The sequence below is a fragment of the Saccopteryx bilineata genome, chromosome 1, assembly GCF_036850765.1.
Source record: "Saccopteryx bilineata isolate mSacBil1 chromosome 1, mSacBil1_pri_phased_curated, whole genome shotgun sequence".
In the NCBI taxonomy this organism is placed as follows: Eukaryota; Metazoa; Chordata; class Mammalia; order Chiroptera; family Emballonuridae; genus Saccopteryx; species Saccopteryx bilineata.
This window is the reverse complement of record NC_089490.1, coordinates 55,638,081-55,652,076: the sequence shown is the minus strand read 5'-3', so window position 1 is coordinate 55,652,076 and position 13,996 is coordinate 55,638,081. Positions and strand designations below refer to the sequence as shown.

At 35.7% G+C, this 13,996-nt stretch overlaps 1 protein-coding gene across 3 annotated transcripts in view; it reads left to right on the top strand.

Annotated features, from left to right (window-relative positions):
• IBTK (inhibitor of Bruton tyrosine kinase) overlaps positions 1 to 13,996 on the top strand; it is a 93,838-nt gene that overhangs the window by 23,051 nt on the left and 56,791 nt on the right. For 2 of the 3 annotated variants that reach the window (XM_066254019.1, XM_066254031.1), the window contains 7 exons: positions 422 to 532; positions 2,229 to 2,399; positions 3,819 to 3,936; positions 4,023 to 4,203; positions 6,279 to 6,402; positions 9,557 to 9,734; positions 13,228 to 13,405. In XM_066254019.1, the coding sequence (XP_066110116.1) occupies positions 422 to 532; positions 2,229 to 2,399; positions 3,819 to 3,936; positions 4,023 to 4,203; positions 6,279 to 6,402; positions 9,557 to 9,734; positions 13,228 to 13,405 (1,061 nt within the window). The remainder of the gene's footprint in view (positions 1 to 421; positions 533 to 2,228; positions 2,400 to 3,818; positions 3,937 to 4,022; positions 4,204 to 6,278; positions 6,403 to 9,556; positions 9,735 to 13,227; positions 13,406 to 13,996) is intronic. The other variant, XM_066254027.1, reaches the window with a different exon arrangement.

The window sequence follows — 13,996 nt, the reverse complement described above, 5'->3', positions numbered from 1 at the left end:
TCCATTATTTTTGTTAACATATATCACTATTTGGTAATCTTTATGCCTCATATTGCAGTCTGCTCAGTTCTTGCTATTTGGTATTTTATGATATTGGAAAACAATGGTTATTACTACTTTTTATAGGTGAAGACTTAAGATTTGCATTTGCCTTTGCTCAGTCTCTTTTGTTAACACATGCTTAAATCCTTCTTTGTTCCTTTTTCTATATGTCTGTTTTTAGACATAGTTTTAAAGTAAAATATGTATATTTTTAATTTTTATTTCAGAAAACTTTAAATGTGTACAAAGTAGGGAGAATAGTATGAATCCCCATGTATCCATCATCTAGCTTAGGCAATTAGTAATTAATACTTTTTTTTGTAAAGTAAAGGCTATTTTATTCAGAAAAATTTAATAATATTCTCTTGTTTTCCCATAGGTGGTGCTTTGTAAATTTCACTCAGTGTTTCTGTCTCAGAAAGGGCACGTCTATACCTGTGGTCATGGTCCTGGAGGACGTTTAGGCCATGGAGATGAACAGACTTGCTTGGTAATTGAAATGTTTAGGGTAACTTTAGTAAAATTTGATAAATTGGAAGCTTCAGTTAACTAAAAATTTTTTTAACTAACTATAAGTAGAGAATAGTATACCATTGATAATAGATTTTTAAAAATCAATTATTTTTCTGGTATATCATGTTCAAATTAAGGATTTAGAGATCATGTAAAATGTTGAAGCATCAAAGAAAACTTATTTTTCTTATAGCAAATATTGGAAAGGGATTACTGGTATATCTACTATAGATAAAAGGGTGCTTTAAAAAGGAGAGGTAGCTATGATAATAGCTTTCATTTTTTTCAGGTTTATTATATTCTAAGCATTGTTCATAAAGCATTAACAGCTCACTGAGGTTTTAGGCATTATCATCCTCATTTTCTACACAATGACAATAATAATAATAGCAATCATCTATTAATTATGTACTCTGTGCCAGAGACTGTTGTGTTTTACACTTACCAACTCATGTACTCCTAACACCAGTTATCACCTAAAATACTATTATTATTTTGTGTTCAGTGAAGAAATTAAACTACTTAGAGGTTAAGAGATTTGATTGAGATCAAATAACTAGTAAATGTCTCATTGATAGGCATTGTTTCCTGTATTTTTTTTCTTTTTATTTTTTTCCACTTTATTTTTTATTTTTTATTTTTTTATTTTTTATTTTTTTTATTTTTTACAAGTGAGTGGAGGGGAGATAGACAGATTCCTGCATGCACCCTGGCCAGGATCCACCTGTCAACCCCTGTCTGGGACTGATGCTCTGCTCATGTGGGGCCATGCTCACAACTGAGCTATTTTTAGTGCCTGAGGGGGAGGCTCCACAGAGCCCTTCTCAGCGCCCCAGCTGATTGCACTTGAACCCGTGAGCCATGGTTGTGAGAGGGGAAGAAAGAGAGAAAGGAGGAGGGGAGCGGTGGAATAGCAGATGGTCACGTCTCTGTGCCCTGACTGGGAATTGAACCTGGGACATCCACATGCTGGGCCGAAGCTCTACCCCTGAGCCAGCCAGCCACGGCCTTATTTATTTCTTCAATATGCCAATGATTTCATCAAGCAAAGAGCTTTCTTTATTCATACCAAACAAATTTGCGCTTGATGTATAAGGGCTCAAAAATCATTTGTTGAATCAAATTATTGAAATGTCTTATTGGGGTTTTGTATTTTACTAATAAACCATTGTCCTGTTAAACTCATCTGTTCCTTGCTGAATTTGCCACAATAGAGCCATAAACCAATCATGTCATTTTAGGCATAGTATCATCAAATTTCACTTGTATTTCTATATAAATCAGGGTTAGTCAACCTTTTTATACTTACCGCCCACTTTTGTATCTATGCTAGTAGTAAAATTTTCTAACCGCCTACCGGTTCCACAGTAATGGTGATTTATAAATTAGAAAAGTAACTTTATTTTGTAAAATTTATAAAGCAGAGTTATAGCAAGTTAAAGCATATAATAATAATTACTTACAAGTATTTTATGTCGGATTTTCACTAAGTTTGGCAGAATAAATCTTTATAAAAGAACTTACTATAGTTAAACCTATCTTTTTATTTATACTTTGGTTGCTCCGCTACCGCCCACCATGAAAGCTGGAATGCCCGCTAGTGGGCAGTAGGGACCAGGTTGACTACCACTGATATAAATGATTAATATACAAAAGTTAATTTTATTTTGTAGGTTCCTAGGCTTGTGGAAGGGCTGAGTGGTCATAATTGTTCCCAAGTGGCAGCCGCTGAGGATCATACTGTTGTATTAACTGAAGATGGATGTGTTTATACGTTTGGTCTCAATATTTTTCATCAATTAGGAATTATTCCTCCACCTTCCAGTTGTAATGTACCCAGACAGGTAAACTGTTTTATAAACAATAAGGTGATTATTTGCTATAAACCTATATTAACAAAAATATGGAAGATACTGACAGTGCAACTTACTTGATATTCAGTGCTATATATTTTTCACAGGAGTAATTCATGAAGTACAAATTAGCATTTGTATGGAGTAAGAAAGAAAGCACTTGGGAAATTAGGGACCAAACTGCCTTAGATTAACTTCTCAGTATTCAGAAGCTGAGAGGGGGGACCCAGTTTTTTGGGATTTAAGGCCCTCCTTAAGAAAAAAAAACACACTGAGTTTATAAATACAAAATGGGCTATGTGAGTGAGGTACCCAGAAGCTTAAGCTTATTGGCTTCATAGAAAATCTGTCTGCACAGAAATCACACCTGGTAAGTTGATGTGAAATGATATAGGTTCAAAAGCCACTGCTCTGTGTTCTACTTTCCCCCTCCCATTTGTGGAACTACCACCAAAAGGGTGTATCCTTTCCCCGACTTCAGGGACCTAGTGCACAAACTGGCACTGGTGCTCCAAACCAGTGTTACTAGAATCATCACCTGTAATAAATGTGTTTTCAGCTCATAAAATTTTTTATTTCACATATTAAATTTCTTCACTGAATTGAGTCGTCTGGATTTAACATTATATTAGATACACTTTTTTTTTATTAGTAAGTTTCTAAATCCAACAATTTTCCACTTGGGATGACTAATGAATCAATAGGATTTACCTCAAAATAATTGGAGATAATCTCCAATCTGTGGTATTCTTTAGAAGATTCATTTTCTCCAACTGTGGGATTGACTGATCTTTAATTATTTTGTAGACTTTAGGAATGGTAGATTATTATTCCCATTTTTGTTCTCATTATGTGGCTACCTCAGAGTTCTGGGTTGATAGGGAAATATCTAGTATTCTCAAGTGAGAATATTCACTGTTTTGTTCCCTACGAGCCATTGGCCATGTCTCGAGACATTTTTAGTTGTCACAACTGGGACAGAGGTGGGGGTGGCGCTACTGGCATCTAGCAGGTAGAGTCTAGGGATGCTGCTAAATCTCAGACAAGACAGTTCCCCACAGCAAAGCGTCATCTGGCCCCAAATGCTGTTGGTGCCACTGTTGAGACCCTGGTTATGTAAAATTTAAAAGCACCGCATTTCCTAATAAGAATGAGAATGCCTGTTTTGCATGTTGCTTTTTATATGTTAACACTGCTGACATAAAGTGGCTACATCAAAATGTCTTGTGTTCTGTGAAGAGTTGGCGTCTCAGTGCTGACATTTGTTAATGACAATTGCCATTAGCACTGGAAGGGACACTAGTAGTAAATATGCCATATATTTGCTATTCTTTTCTATTGGATCTTTGCAAAATTGTACTAGTTCATAGATATATAGTAAACTGTAGTCTTATTTATCTTTTGGAATAGGTGCAGGCAAAATATCTGAAAGGAAGAACAATCACTGGAGTAGCAGCAGGCAGGTTTCACACAGTGCTGTGGACTAAAGAAGCTGTTTACACTATGGGACTAAATGGTGGACAGCTGGGTGAGAAATCTTTGATGACACTATCTGGAAAATAAATTGGATTCTTAAATGGATATTTTCTGATTTGTTTATTTGTATAACTTTAGGTTATTTACTAGATCCTAATGGAGAAAAGTGTGTAACCGTGCCTCGTCAAGTCTCTGCCCTTTACCACAAGGACATCACTCTGTCTCTGGTTGCTGCAAGTGATGGAGCCACAGTCTGTGTTACCACAAGGGGAGATATTTACTTACTTACAGACTATCAGTGCAAGAAGATGGCTTCTAAGTATGTGTATTTTTGTGCAAGAAACATAACTTTAATAGTTCAACTCTTCTAGCAAATACAAGTACCAGCTTTATGCTCTGCTCTGAAATTGAAATGCCAAATGGAGAAAATGGAATGGGGGGAAATCAGGACTTTTGTCTTTGATGATCTTAGTGTTTTGGCAGATACCCAGTGAATATATTTAAAAGTTCTTTGTAAGTTGTACAGTAATATTTTTGAATTATGGTAACATATGGTCAAATACGACAAATTTTCTTATGTTTCTGGTATACAGAGCTAGATTAAATATAATTTTTGTTTTGTGCCACAGTCGTTGGTTTGTGTGTAGTCTTTTTTTATATTGTGCACTTATTTTAAAAAAAGTTAATCATATATTAAGGACCAGTCCAAGTGTTTTTACTTATTTTTTAATCTTTGTATAGCCTATGGTTTTCTGAAAGCATGTTATATAGTAGCAGTTATTAAACTAGCAGTTGGTTGGCTAATCAAAAAGCCAGTTAAAGTAGATAATCATAAAATGAAGGTTTAAGTATGGCTGGCTCAACCAGTTGGAGTTTCCTGCATAAGTCATTTTATAGTCTGTCAACCTATAATTTTATTTTGAATACTAGAAGGAACAAGTGCTTAAAAACAATTGTGAAGTTAGTGCAGAATCCTATATTTTTCATACATTTCCAATCTTTTACAGCTGATTAATCTATATCTGATTTAACAGCTTTTATTTTTCACTACTCATATTTATTGTGTCATTCCAAAGTATTTAACTTTTATAGAAAACATTTATTTTCAGACTAATATCTTACTGGTTTATATAATTCTTTATATTATATAATTATACAAATAAATACAAGTAGAGAAATAGATCTTTGATTCTGGAAGAGTGTAGCTTAATTAGTGAAAGCTATAATGTGCGGGAATTCTAGAGAGTAGCCATCTAACTTTTTAAAAGCAATCAGGAATTGAAACTAAAATACAACGAAATGTGCTTTTGCTAATGTAAATGAAATGGTAACTTCATAAATTGATACTATCTCTGAAATTAGCTTATGGGCAGAAAATGTCATTGTTTACAACTGTGTATAACAATTGGAAGGTTATCTGTTGTAGGCCGTATTTCAGTTGCAGAAACATGAAAATGTAAATATGTTTTTTAGAACTGACTAGGTGTTTGGTATGAGGTGATTTGTGGAATACTAGGTTTTGTTTTTAGTTAACATTTATAAAACTAGCCCTGATAACATTAAATTACATAAATATATCAAAATTTTCACTAAGAAAATTCTTTTGTTGCAGATTGTTACAACATAGTAATTTTGAAATAAAAAATAGTCAATGCAGGCAAAATAAAGAGGGAAGATAATCATTGGAGTAGCAGAGTCACGTTTCACACAGTAGACAGATCGCATGTGCAGATAAAAAGAAATGTGTGATTAATGGATGAGTTATTAAATTAACAGTATTGATGGTATTTGCAGGGTTGTTCATATTTGAAACTAAGGCTTCCTATTTTGTTTTGAGGTTTAAATTTTTATTTTCTGTTAAAATGCAAATACACTTAGCTTTTAGCCTTATTATTTATTTATATATATTTATTTATTTTTAAAGTTTTTATTTATTTTAGCGAGGGTATAGAGAGACTGAGAGAGAAAGGGGGAAGGAGCAGGAAGCAACAACTCCCATTTGTACCTTGACCGGGCAAGGCCAGGGTTTCAAACCGGAGACCTCAGGGTTCCAGGTTGATGCTTTATCCACTGCGCCACCACAGGTCAGGCTTACCAGTTATTTAAGTTAGAATGAATGCATGTATTCATCTGCAGGGCTTTAGTTTAATGTGTGTATCTGAAGTGGGATAGAGGCTTTTATTTAGGAGGAAAGGTTTGCATAGAGAGAAACAGCCATTGTGTAGGGGAAACTTACAGAAAAGGAGGGACCAAGGATACTAAAGGCTGAATTGTCTTATTACTTTACCTTCCACAACAATTGACCTAGGTTATTATTTGAATAGTAATTATTTTAAAATTGAATATATTTAAGAGAACATATTAATCTATAATTTTTTATTATTTTTTACTCAGACAGCTAAACTTAAAAAAAGTTCTTGTATCTGGGGGGCATATGGAATGCAAGGTTGATTCTGAACATTTGAAAGAGAATGATGCTGAAAAAATTTGTATTCTTGCAATGGATGGAGCTGGAAGGGTGAGTATATATTTATACAAAAGTGTAGTAATCTTACTGTCAGTTGATAGCTGTAGGGGAGCTGATAATCTGTGAATGTATTCTGTAATAGTGATGACTCTTACTTTGTTTCTCAACTTATTTTGACATCCAGTACTAATTAGCATGGAGTCAGTATTTCAAAGAAAGTATGATGACATTTAAAAAATGTTGCATAGTTCTGCTTTGTTAAATCGTAAAATATTATTTACTGTGCTTAAAATGGAAATAAGGGACTTTGATGGGTTGTTTTATGTGTACACAGGTTTTTAAATTATATTGATTTGCATGGATATGAGCTGTTATATAATCATTCTTTTAAAAAAAAAAAGCTATGCAAGCAATATTCAAAATTTGATACATTGGAAAAATTTCCCCAGATTTAGTTTTAACCAAATGTACATATAATATGTATATGCAGATTATAACTCATATAAATGATAATATATTTTTAGATCAATATATAAAGAATCTTATCTCTTTTCATTTAAGTAAATACTATAGAGTTTTAATTTCAGTTCCCTGTGCACACATATCATATCTTTTATTAAAATTGTAGAAATAAATATATATATTATACATTAGTACTCTGAAAAAATTTTACACTGTAACTAGAAAAACATTGCTTTCTGCTTATAAAATAAACCATACAATACGAATGTTTTTCTAATGTTTATAAGATGCTGTAAATTTTATTTTAGAAATTGAAGAATTAAAATTATACAGCTTCACTTACTAGTATACTACAGTATAAATAAATATACTATAGTTGGTCATTTTAATAGAGGGAACTATGCTTAAGAATCTGATCTCTAATTTGTACTAATGGAAGACAGTAGAGGAATGAGATTACATAAAACCTTGAGTATAAAAAACTTATATTTGGCCCCGGCCGGTTGGCTCAGTGGTAGAGCGTCGGCCTGACGTGCAGGGGTCCCGGGTTCGATTCCCGGCCAGGGCACACAGGAGAGGCGCCCATCTGCTTCTTCACCCCTCCCCCTCTCCTTCCTCTCTGTCTCTCTCTTCCCCTCCCGCAGCCGAGGCTCCATTGGAGCAAAGATGGCCCGGGCGCTGGGGATGGCTCCTTGGCCTCTACCCCAGGCGCTAGAGTGGCTCTGGTCGTGACAGAGCGATGCCCCTGAGGGGCAGAGCGTCGCCCCCTGGTGGGCGTGCGGGGTGGATCCTGGTCGGGCACATGCGGGAGTCTGTCTGACTGTCTCTCCCCGTTTCCAGCTTCAGAAAAATACAAAAAAAAAAAAATTATTTGACTTTGGGTGTATTTTATTTATATTACTATGGATCTAGCTTATACTTCTGGATATTTACTTTGTGTAAAATCTGAGTCTTGGAATAAAAACCAAGCTGTGAAGGAATAATTTACTCAGTATAGTCTTTTTTGTGTGTCTATAACTTTTGAATGAGTTTGGCAGATACTATTTTGTGCTTTTCTTAGTTACGAGAGTACATTTCAAAATCAGGTTTAATTTTTTAAACAAAATCTTATTTGGAATGCCAGTTATGAAACAGATACAAGGGTTGGTGCCTGGATAAAGCTGGATTGGGAAGCCAAGCACCCCACCTCATCATTTTCAGCACCCTTCAGCAGCAGGCCCTATGCCATTTCTCAGGAACACTATGGTTTACAGAACCACTGGAAAGCTATTGAATTCTATGATGACTTTTTCTGTCACTAAAATTTTGCTTTAATTATGTAAATCAGTTATACATACAGAGAATCAAGCTTGGATTTTTATAGGATTTTCATTCTTGTATATGTACTACAGCAAGCCTGATATCTAAGTTTTTCCTTAAAATTTTTATTTTTCTTTAGTAATGTAGATCTATATATGCCCAAAATAGGCAATGCTGAAAATTACTTCTTAAGAGGAATGTCTTTGAAACATTTTTAATGCTTCTTGTTTGAGTGATGTGTTTTTTCTGACAGTTATTTTATTTTATTATTTTTAGTGAGAGAGAGACAGACAACAGGAAGAGAGAGAGATGAGAAGCATCAACTCATAGTTGCATCATGATTTCTTTCTCTTACGTGTTTTGACCAGGGGTGGGGGCTCCAGCCGAGCCAGCAACCTTGGGATTCAAGCCAGCCACCATGGGGTCATGTCTCAAGCTGGTGACCTTGGGGGTTTTTTGTTTGTTTGTTTGTTTTTGTTTTTTTTTGTATTTTTATGAAGCTGGAAACAGGGAGGCAGTCAGACAGACTCCCACATGTGCCCGACCGGGATCCACCCGGATGCTCTGCCCATCCGGGGCGTCGCTCTGTTGCTACCAGAGCCACTCTAGCACCTGAGGCAGAGGCCATGGAGCCATCCCCAGCGCCCGGGCCATCTTTGCTCCAATGGAGCCTTGGCTGTGGGAGGGGAAGAGAGAGACAAGAGAGGAAGGAGAGGGGGAGGGGTGGAAAAGGAGATGGGCGCTTCTCCTGTGTGCCCTGGCAGGGAATCGAACCCGGGGACTTCCACATGCCAGGCCGACACTCTACCACTGAGCCAATTGGCCAGGGCCGACCTTGGGGTTTTGAACCTGGGTCTTCAGTGCCCCAGTCCGACACGATCTACTTTGCCACCACCTGGTCAGGCCTGACAGTTCTGTAAAACTGGCTTGTTCCTGAACGCTGGCTTAGTGGAAAAAGCATCAGCCCAGAGTATGGATGTTCCAGGTTCAATTCCCAGGCAGGGCACACAGGAGAAGCGATTATCTGCTTCTCTCGCCCTCCCCTCTCCCTCTTCTGTCCTTCTTTCCCTGCCGCAGCCAGTGGCTCGATTAGTTTGAGCGTCAGCCCTGGATGCTGAGGATAGTTTGACTGGTCCTAATATCGGCCTCAGAGGTAAAAATAATCTCCGTTGATTCAAGCCTGTGCTCCAGACAGGGGTGCTGGGTGGATCCAGGTCTGAGCACATGCGAGAGTCTGTCTTACTATCTCCCCTCCTCTCAATTAAAAATAAATTAAATAGAAAATAAAACTGTCTTGACTCTTACAGTACCTTTTTTTTTTTCTGCAGATGAACATTGAAACATTAATTAGAGCTTTTATTTTAGAAATACTATCTCTTGATTTCAGTTTGGTTGATCAGATGCTATATTGCTTTATATTTCAGTGTAATTTGGTTTATTTTAGGTATTTTGCTGGAGGTCAGTCAGCAGTTCTCTGAAGCAGTGTCGATGGGCTTATCCACGCCAAGTCTTCATTTCTGATATTGCTTTAAACAGGAATGAAATTCTAGTTGTCACACAGGATGGAGAGGGATTTAGAGGGAAATGGTTTGAAGAAAAAAGAAAGAGTTCTGAAAAGAAAGGTCAGTTCATACATGAGAATGGCACATAAAAATTCCTTTCACTTAACCTTTAATTTAACAGTATTTGTTATTAGATTTATTAAGTGTTATTAGATTTTACCCTTATGTCTCTGTTTTGGTTTACATATGTGCAGGTAAACATAGGGAATTTGATCTGCTTAAATCAGGAGTTTCTTTTTATCTGTCTCAGTATACCCATCATTAACAGTGGCTCACTATTGCTAATTGCTAGCCTTTACTTTAGGAGTAGGAAGTGTATAGTTAAATAAAAAATGAAAACAACTCCCCAGATGGATGTGAACCATCTTCTAAGCCCTCTTTTTTCTTTCTCCCCAAATTGAGAATTTAGTAGCTTATACTGTATTTTTGTTTTCTTTAGTTTTTACAACATCAACTCATAGTTGCTTCACTTTAGTTTCCCATTGATTGCTTCCCCTTGATGGGGGAAGGGAGGGTGGGAAGGGTCAAGCTGAGCCAGGACTCCTTGCTCAAGCCAGTGACCTTAGGCTTTAAGCCAGGAACCTTTGGGCTCAAGCCAGTGACGCCATGCTCAAGCTGGCAAGTCTGTGTTCAAGTTGGCAACCTTGGGGATTTGAACCGAGGATCTCTGCATCTTGGTCAGCGCTCTACTCACTGTAACACCGCCGGTCAGGCTAAAATTAAAGTTTTAAAACATTTATTTCATGACCTTGAGAAAAATCATGGGAAGAATAAAATTTTTATGTTCATTGAGAATTTTAAAAAGTGCAAGTTTTTTAAGCAGTTGCTGAGTAATTAAAGACAATTTTATTTATTCCTTGATGAATATAAAGGATAGCTTTAAGGTGCTACCAGTGGCATATCAGGACAACATTCTAACCATCTGAGCTACCCGGCCAGGGCAGTGACTTTTTTCTTTCATCCATAATTAATCTGTTGGTTTTTGTCTCCCGGCAAAACTAGAATTACTTACCTCTGTACATCACATTGCTCTCATCCTAGCACAAGTCACATAGACTACTAAAAAATAGAATTTTATTTCCATTTGTTTCTTTTGATCTATTCTTAAGTGGTTACCAGAATGAGCTTTTAAGATCTGATATTAATATTCCTATGTTTAAAAACTCTTTCGTGGTTTCCTCATGGCCGGGAGTCCCCTATGCTGACTCTTGTCTGTGTCTCTGAACTCATCTGGAGTTTTCTCCCTCTCACTTACCACTCTCCAGTCACTTTGACCTCCAGGGTTTCGATCTTGTCCAGTTGTAATTAGCTCCACAGCCTTTCCCAGTTTTTCACATCTCAGTTAATTTATAATTCATCAGAGATGTTTTTCACTGATTCTTCAATCTAAATTGAGTTACCTTGTTTCACTTTTAATATTTCCTTTGTATTTTCATCATGCAACTTACTTTTACTTGCATTTATCTTTGTGATTAGTTTTTTAAATGCTAGTCTCCCATCAGGCTATTAGGTGACAAGGAACATGTCCTACTGTATCCTTAGCATATTTAACATATTTTCTGGCATATAGTAGTCATCTGTTGAATGAACAAATTAATTACTGTATGCTAAAAATATATAAACATTTATAACTATCCAGAAAATTATAAACATATTCTTCAAAATTATAAAGCCACAAAGGAATGATATTTGGATACTTATTTAATTTCTTTAATTTCTTTATAGGTTAGTCAAATCTGTAAACATTTAAGATATACTTACTGTATAACAGATATAGGGTTAGGTTTTAATAATACAAAATATATAAGATGGTCCCCTGTTCTGAGACACTCATAAATTTGTACAGGCATAGACGTGTATGTAGTTACATTTCATGGAGATAAATATTAATATGCACATAATAAGTTTTTTGACAGTACAGAGGGTCCTTGGGTTACGACACAGTTCTCTGTTCCTAGTACAGTGATGTAACTCAAATTTTGGTGTAAGTTGAAACACATTCTACCCTAAGTCACTTACCTATCCTAACACAGTTGTAAAATCATAATCTAGATCTAGAACATAGAAACACAACTAGACCACAGAGAAAGGAAAAGGACATAAATGTACTGTACGCTGCACTGCGTATTTTTCTGTCACACGCAACCAAACTAGTGCGCCCATGTAGTCTGTAAGTACGACGCTAACATCATAAGCTGAAACACATCTCAGTTGTTTTAAGTTTTTATGAGTGTCATAAACTTAAAACTTCGTATGTCGAGACTGTTGTAACCCAAGAACCCCCGTATAGACATTGGAGTAATTGAGTGTTGGGGAAAGATTAGTAAATCCCTGAGACTATAATAGAGTGAATTTGAGAGGGTAATCGGAACGCAGAGTTGACTCATAAATGTTGGAAGTCCTTAGCATTGTGTCTTAATCATATTTAGTGATCTGAAACTAAACTCATAAATCCACATCTGCTTTTTAATGTTTCAATTTTAGTAGTTATCTTTCACACCCCATATTCCCTTACCATTTACATCCAGTTAGTCTCCAAGTTTGGCACTTTTGCCTCTAATATTTCTGAAATCTTTCCATTTCTCTATAGTTTCATTGCCACATTGAACCTCTATTTAATCTATATTGTTTATTCTTTTTTCTGGACTTGTAATTTTCTAAATAAAGTAATTTTCTAAGTAATCTTTTTTCTTTGGATTTACTTTAAACATTCTCCATACTGTAGGCAAAATCTTTTTTTTGATATGTAAATTTCATATTTTCATAGCCTTGATATGACTTGTACTGATATTATCATTTAATATCTGTCTTTTCTGCTAGAAGTGCACTCAAGATGATAGGGACATACTTATCTTGTTCACTAGGGATGAACGGATGATCACTGTACTATAGTAGCATAGTCTGGTCGCTCAGATGTTTGCTGAATAAATAATTGGATGAAAGGGGGAGTTTCATCCAAGAAAGCAGTCAGTTTTGAAAATGATGTGTGTGTGTGTGTGTGTGTGTGTGTGTACATACACATATTATGCTTTATTCTTATTGATGTTACAGAGATAGGAGAGAGGGGTGGAAACAAGAAGTATCAATTCATAGCTGCTTCACTTTAGGTGTTCACTGATTGCTTGTATGAGCCTTGACTGAGCAAGCCCAGGCTTTCAAGCCAATGACTTTGGCATTACAGTTAAAATTCCACTGTGCCACCACAGGCCAGGCAGTAAGTTTATTTTTAATGCAAGCTGAGGAATTTTAGAAGCCAGTTTAACAAGATGTGCTCTTTAGAAAGATAACTTAGATTGCAGTCTGGAGGTTTTTGTTGAAAGGGATAAATTAATGGATAATTGGGTGATCCACCAAAATTTCATGTATAATACAACCAATATGAAGGGTACAACTGTGTTAAAGAGAAAGAGGATGTCGTTTTACAAAAGGACTTAATATGTATGAAAGATATTTCCATATTCTTAGTTGTTTTTCTATTCCGTTTACTCCTAAATCATTTAAATAGTTTTAATAGAGCCTTGATTAATGGGAGTTTATTTCTTTTTTTTTTTAGCAGAGATTTTATCAAACCTTCATAATTCCTCATCAGATGTGTCTTATGTCTCTGATATAAATAGTGTCTATGAACGAATTCGACTTGAGAAACTTACTTTTGCCCACAGAGCTGTTAGTGTCAGCACAGATCCAAGTGGAAGTAACTTTGCAATACTGCAGTCAGATCCTAGAACAAGGTATACTTGTATCTATTATATTTCATTTTTATAAGGAACAATCATTGAGTTTTCTTGTGTTTTTCATAGCTCCTGGACCAAATTTGATTGAAAAGCTGTTGCTATGTCTTGTAGCAACAGCTTTTAGACATACAATCATGCTACCAGGGTAGCTCAGAGTTGGAATATGTTATACTGGAAATGATGTGTTTCTTTTAGTTTGTAAACTAATATTTATTGAAAATATCGAAGAGATATGTGTGTCTGTATCTGTGTGTGTACTTGTTTATATAAAGACACAAAATTTATCTCTTCAGTACTTTATGATATACTATATCTTCTCATATTCTGAGAAATATAAATATTTGTTATATATTTGCAACAATTCTGACCCCTGAATATGAGAATGGATAAATGGTAGTGTAGAGCCATCTGTAGGATAGTGTGGATTTCTGTACAAATCTTCTAAGTCACATTAGTAGAGATATGACTGGTTAAGATAAATAATAAGGGTACTATTGAAAAGGAAAGAAGTACTAGAAATAAGATGACCATCTGTCCTGGTTTACCCAGGGTCTGTCCAATGTTTAGCACTGAAAGTCACTGAAACCT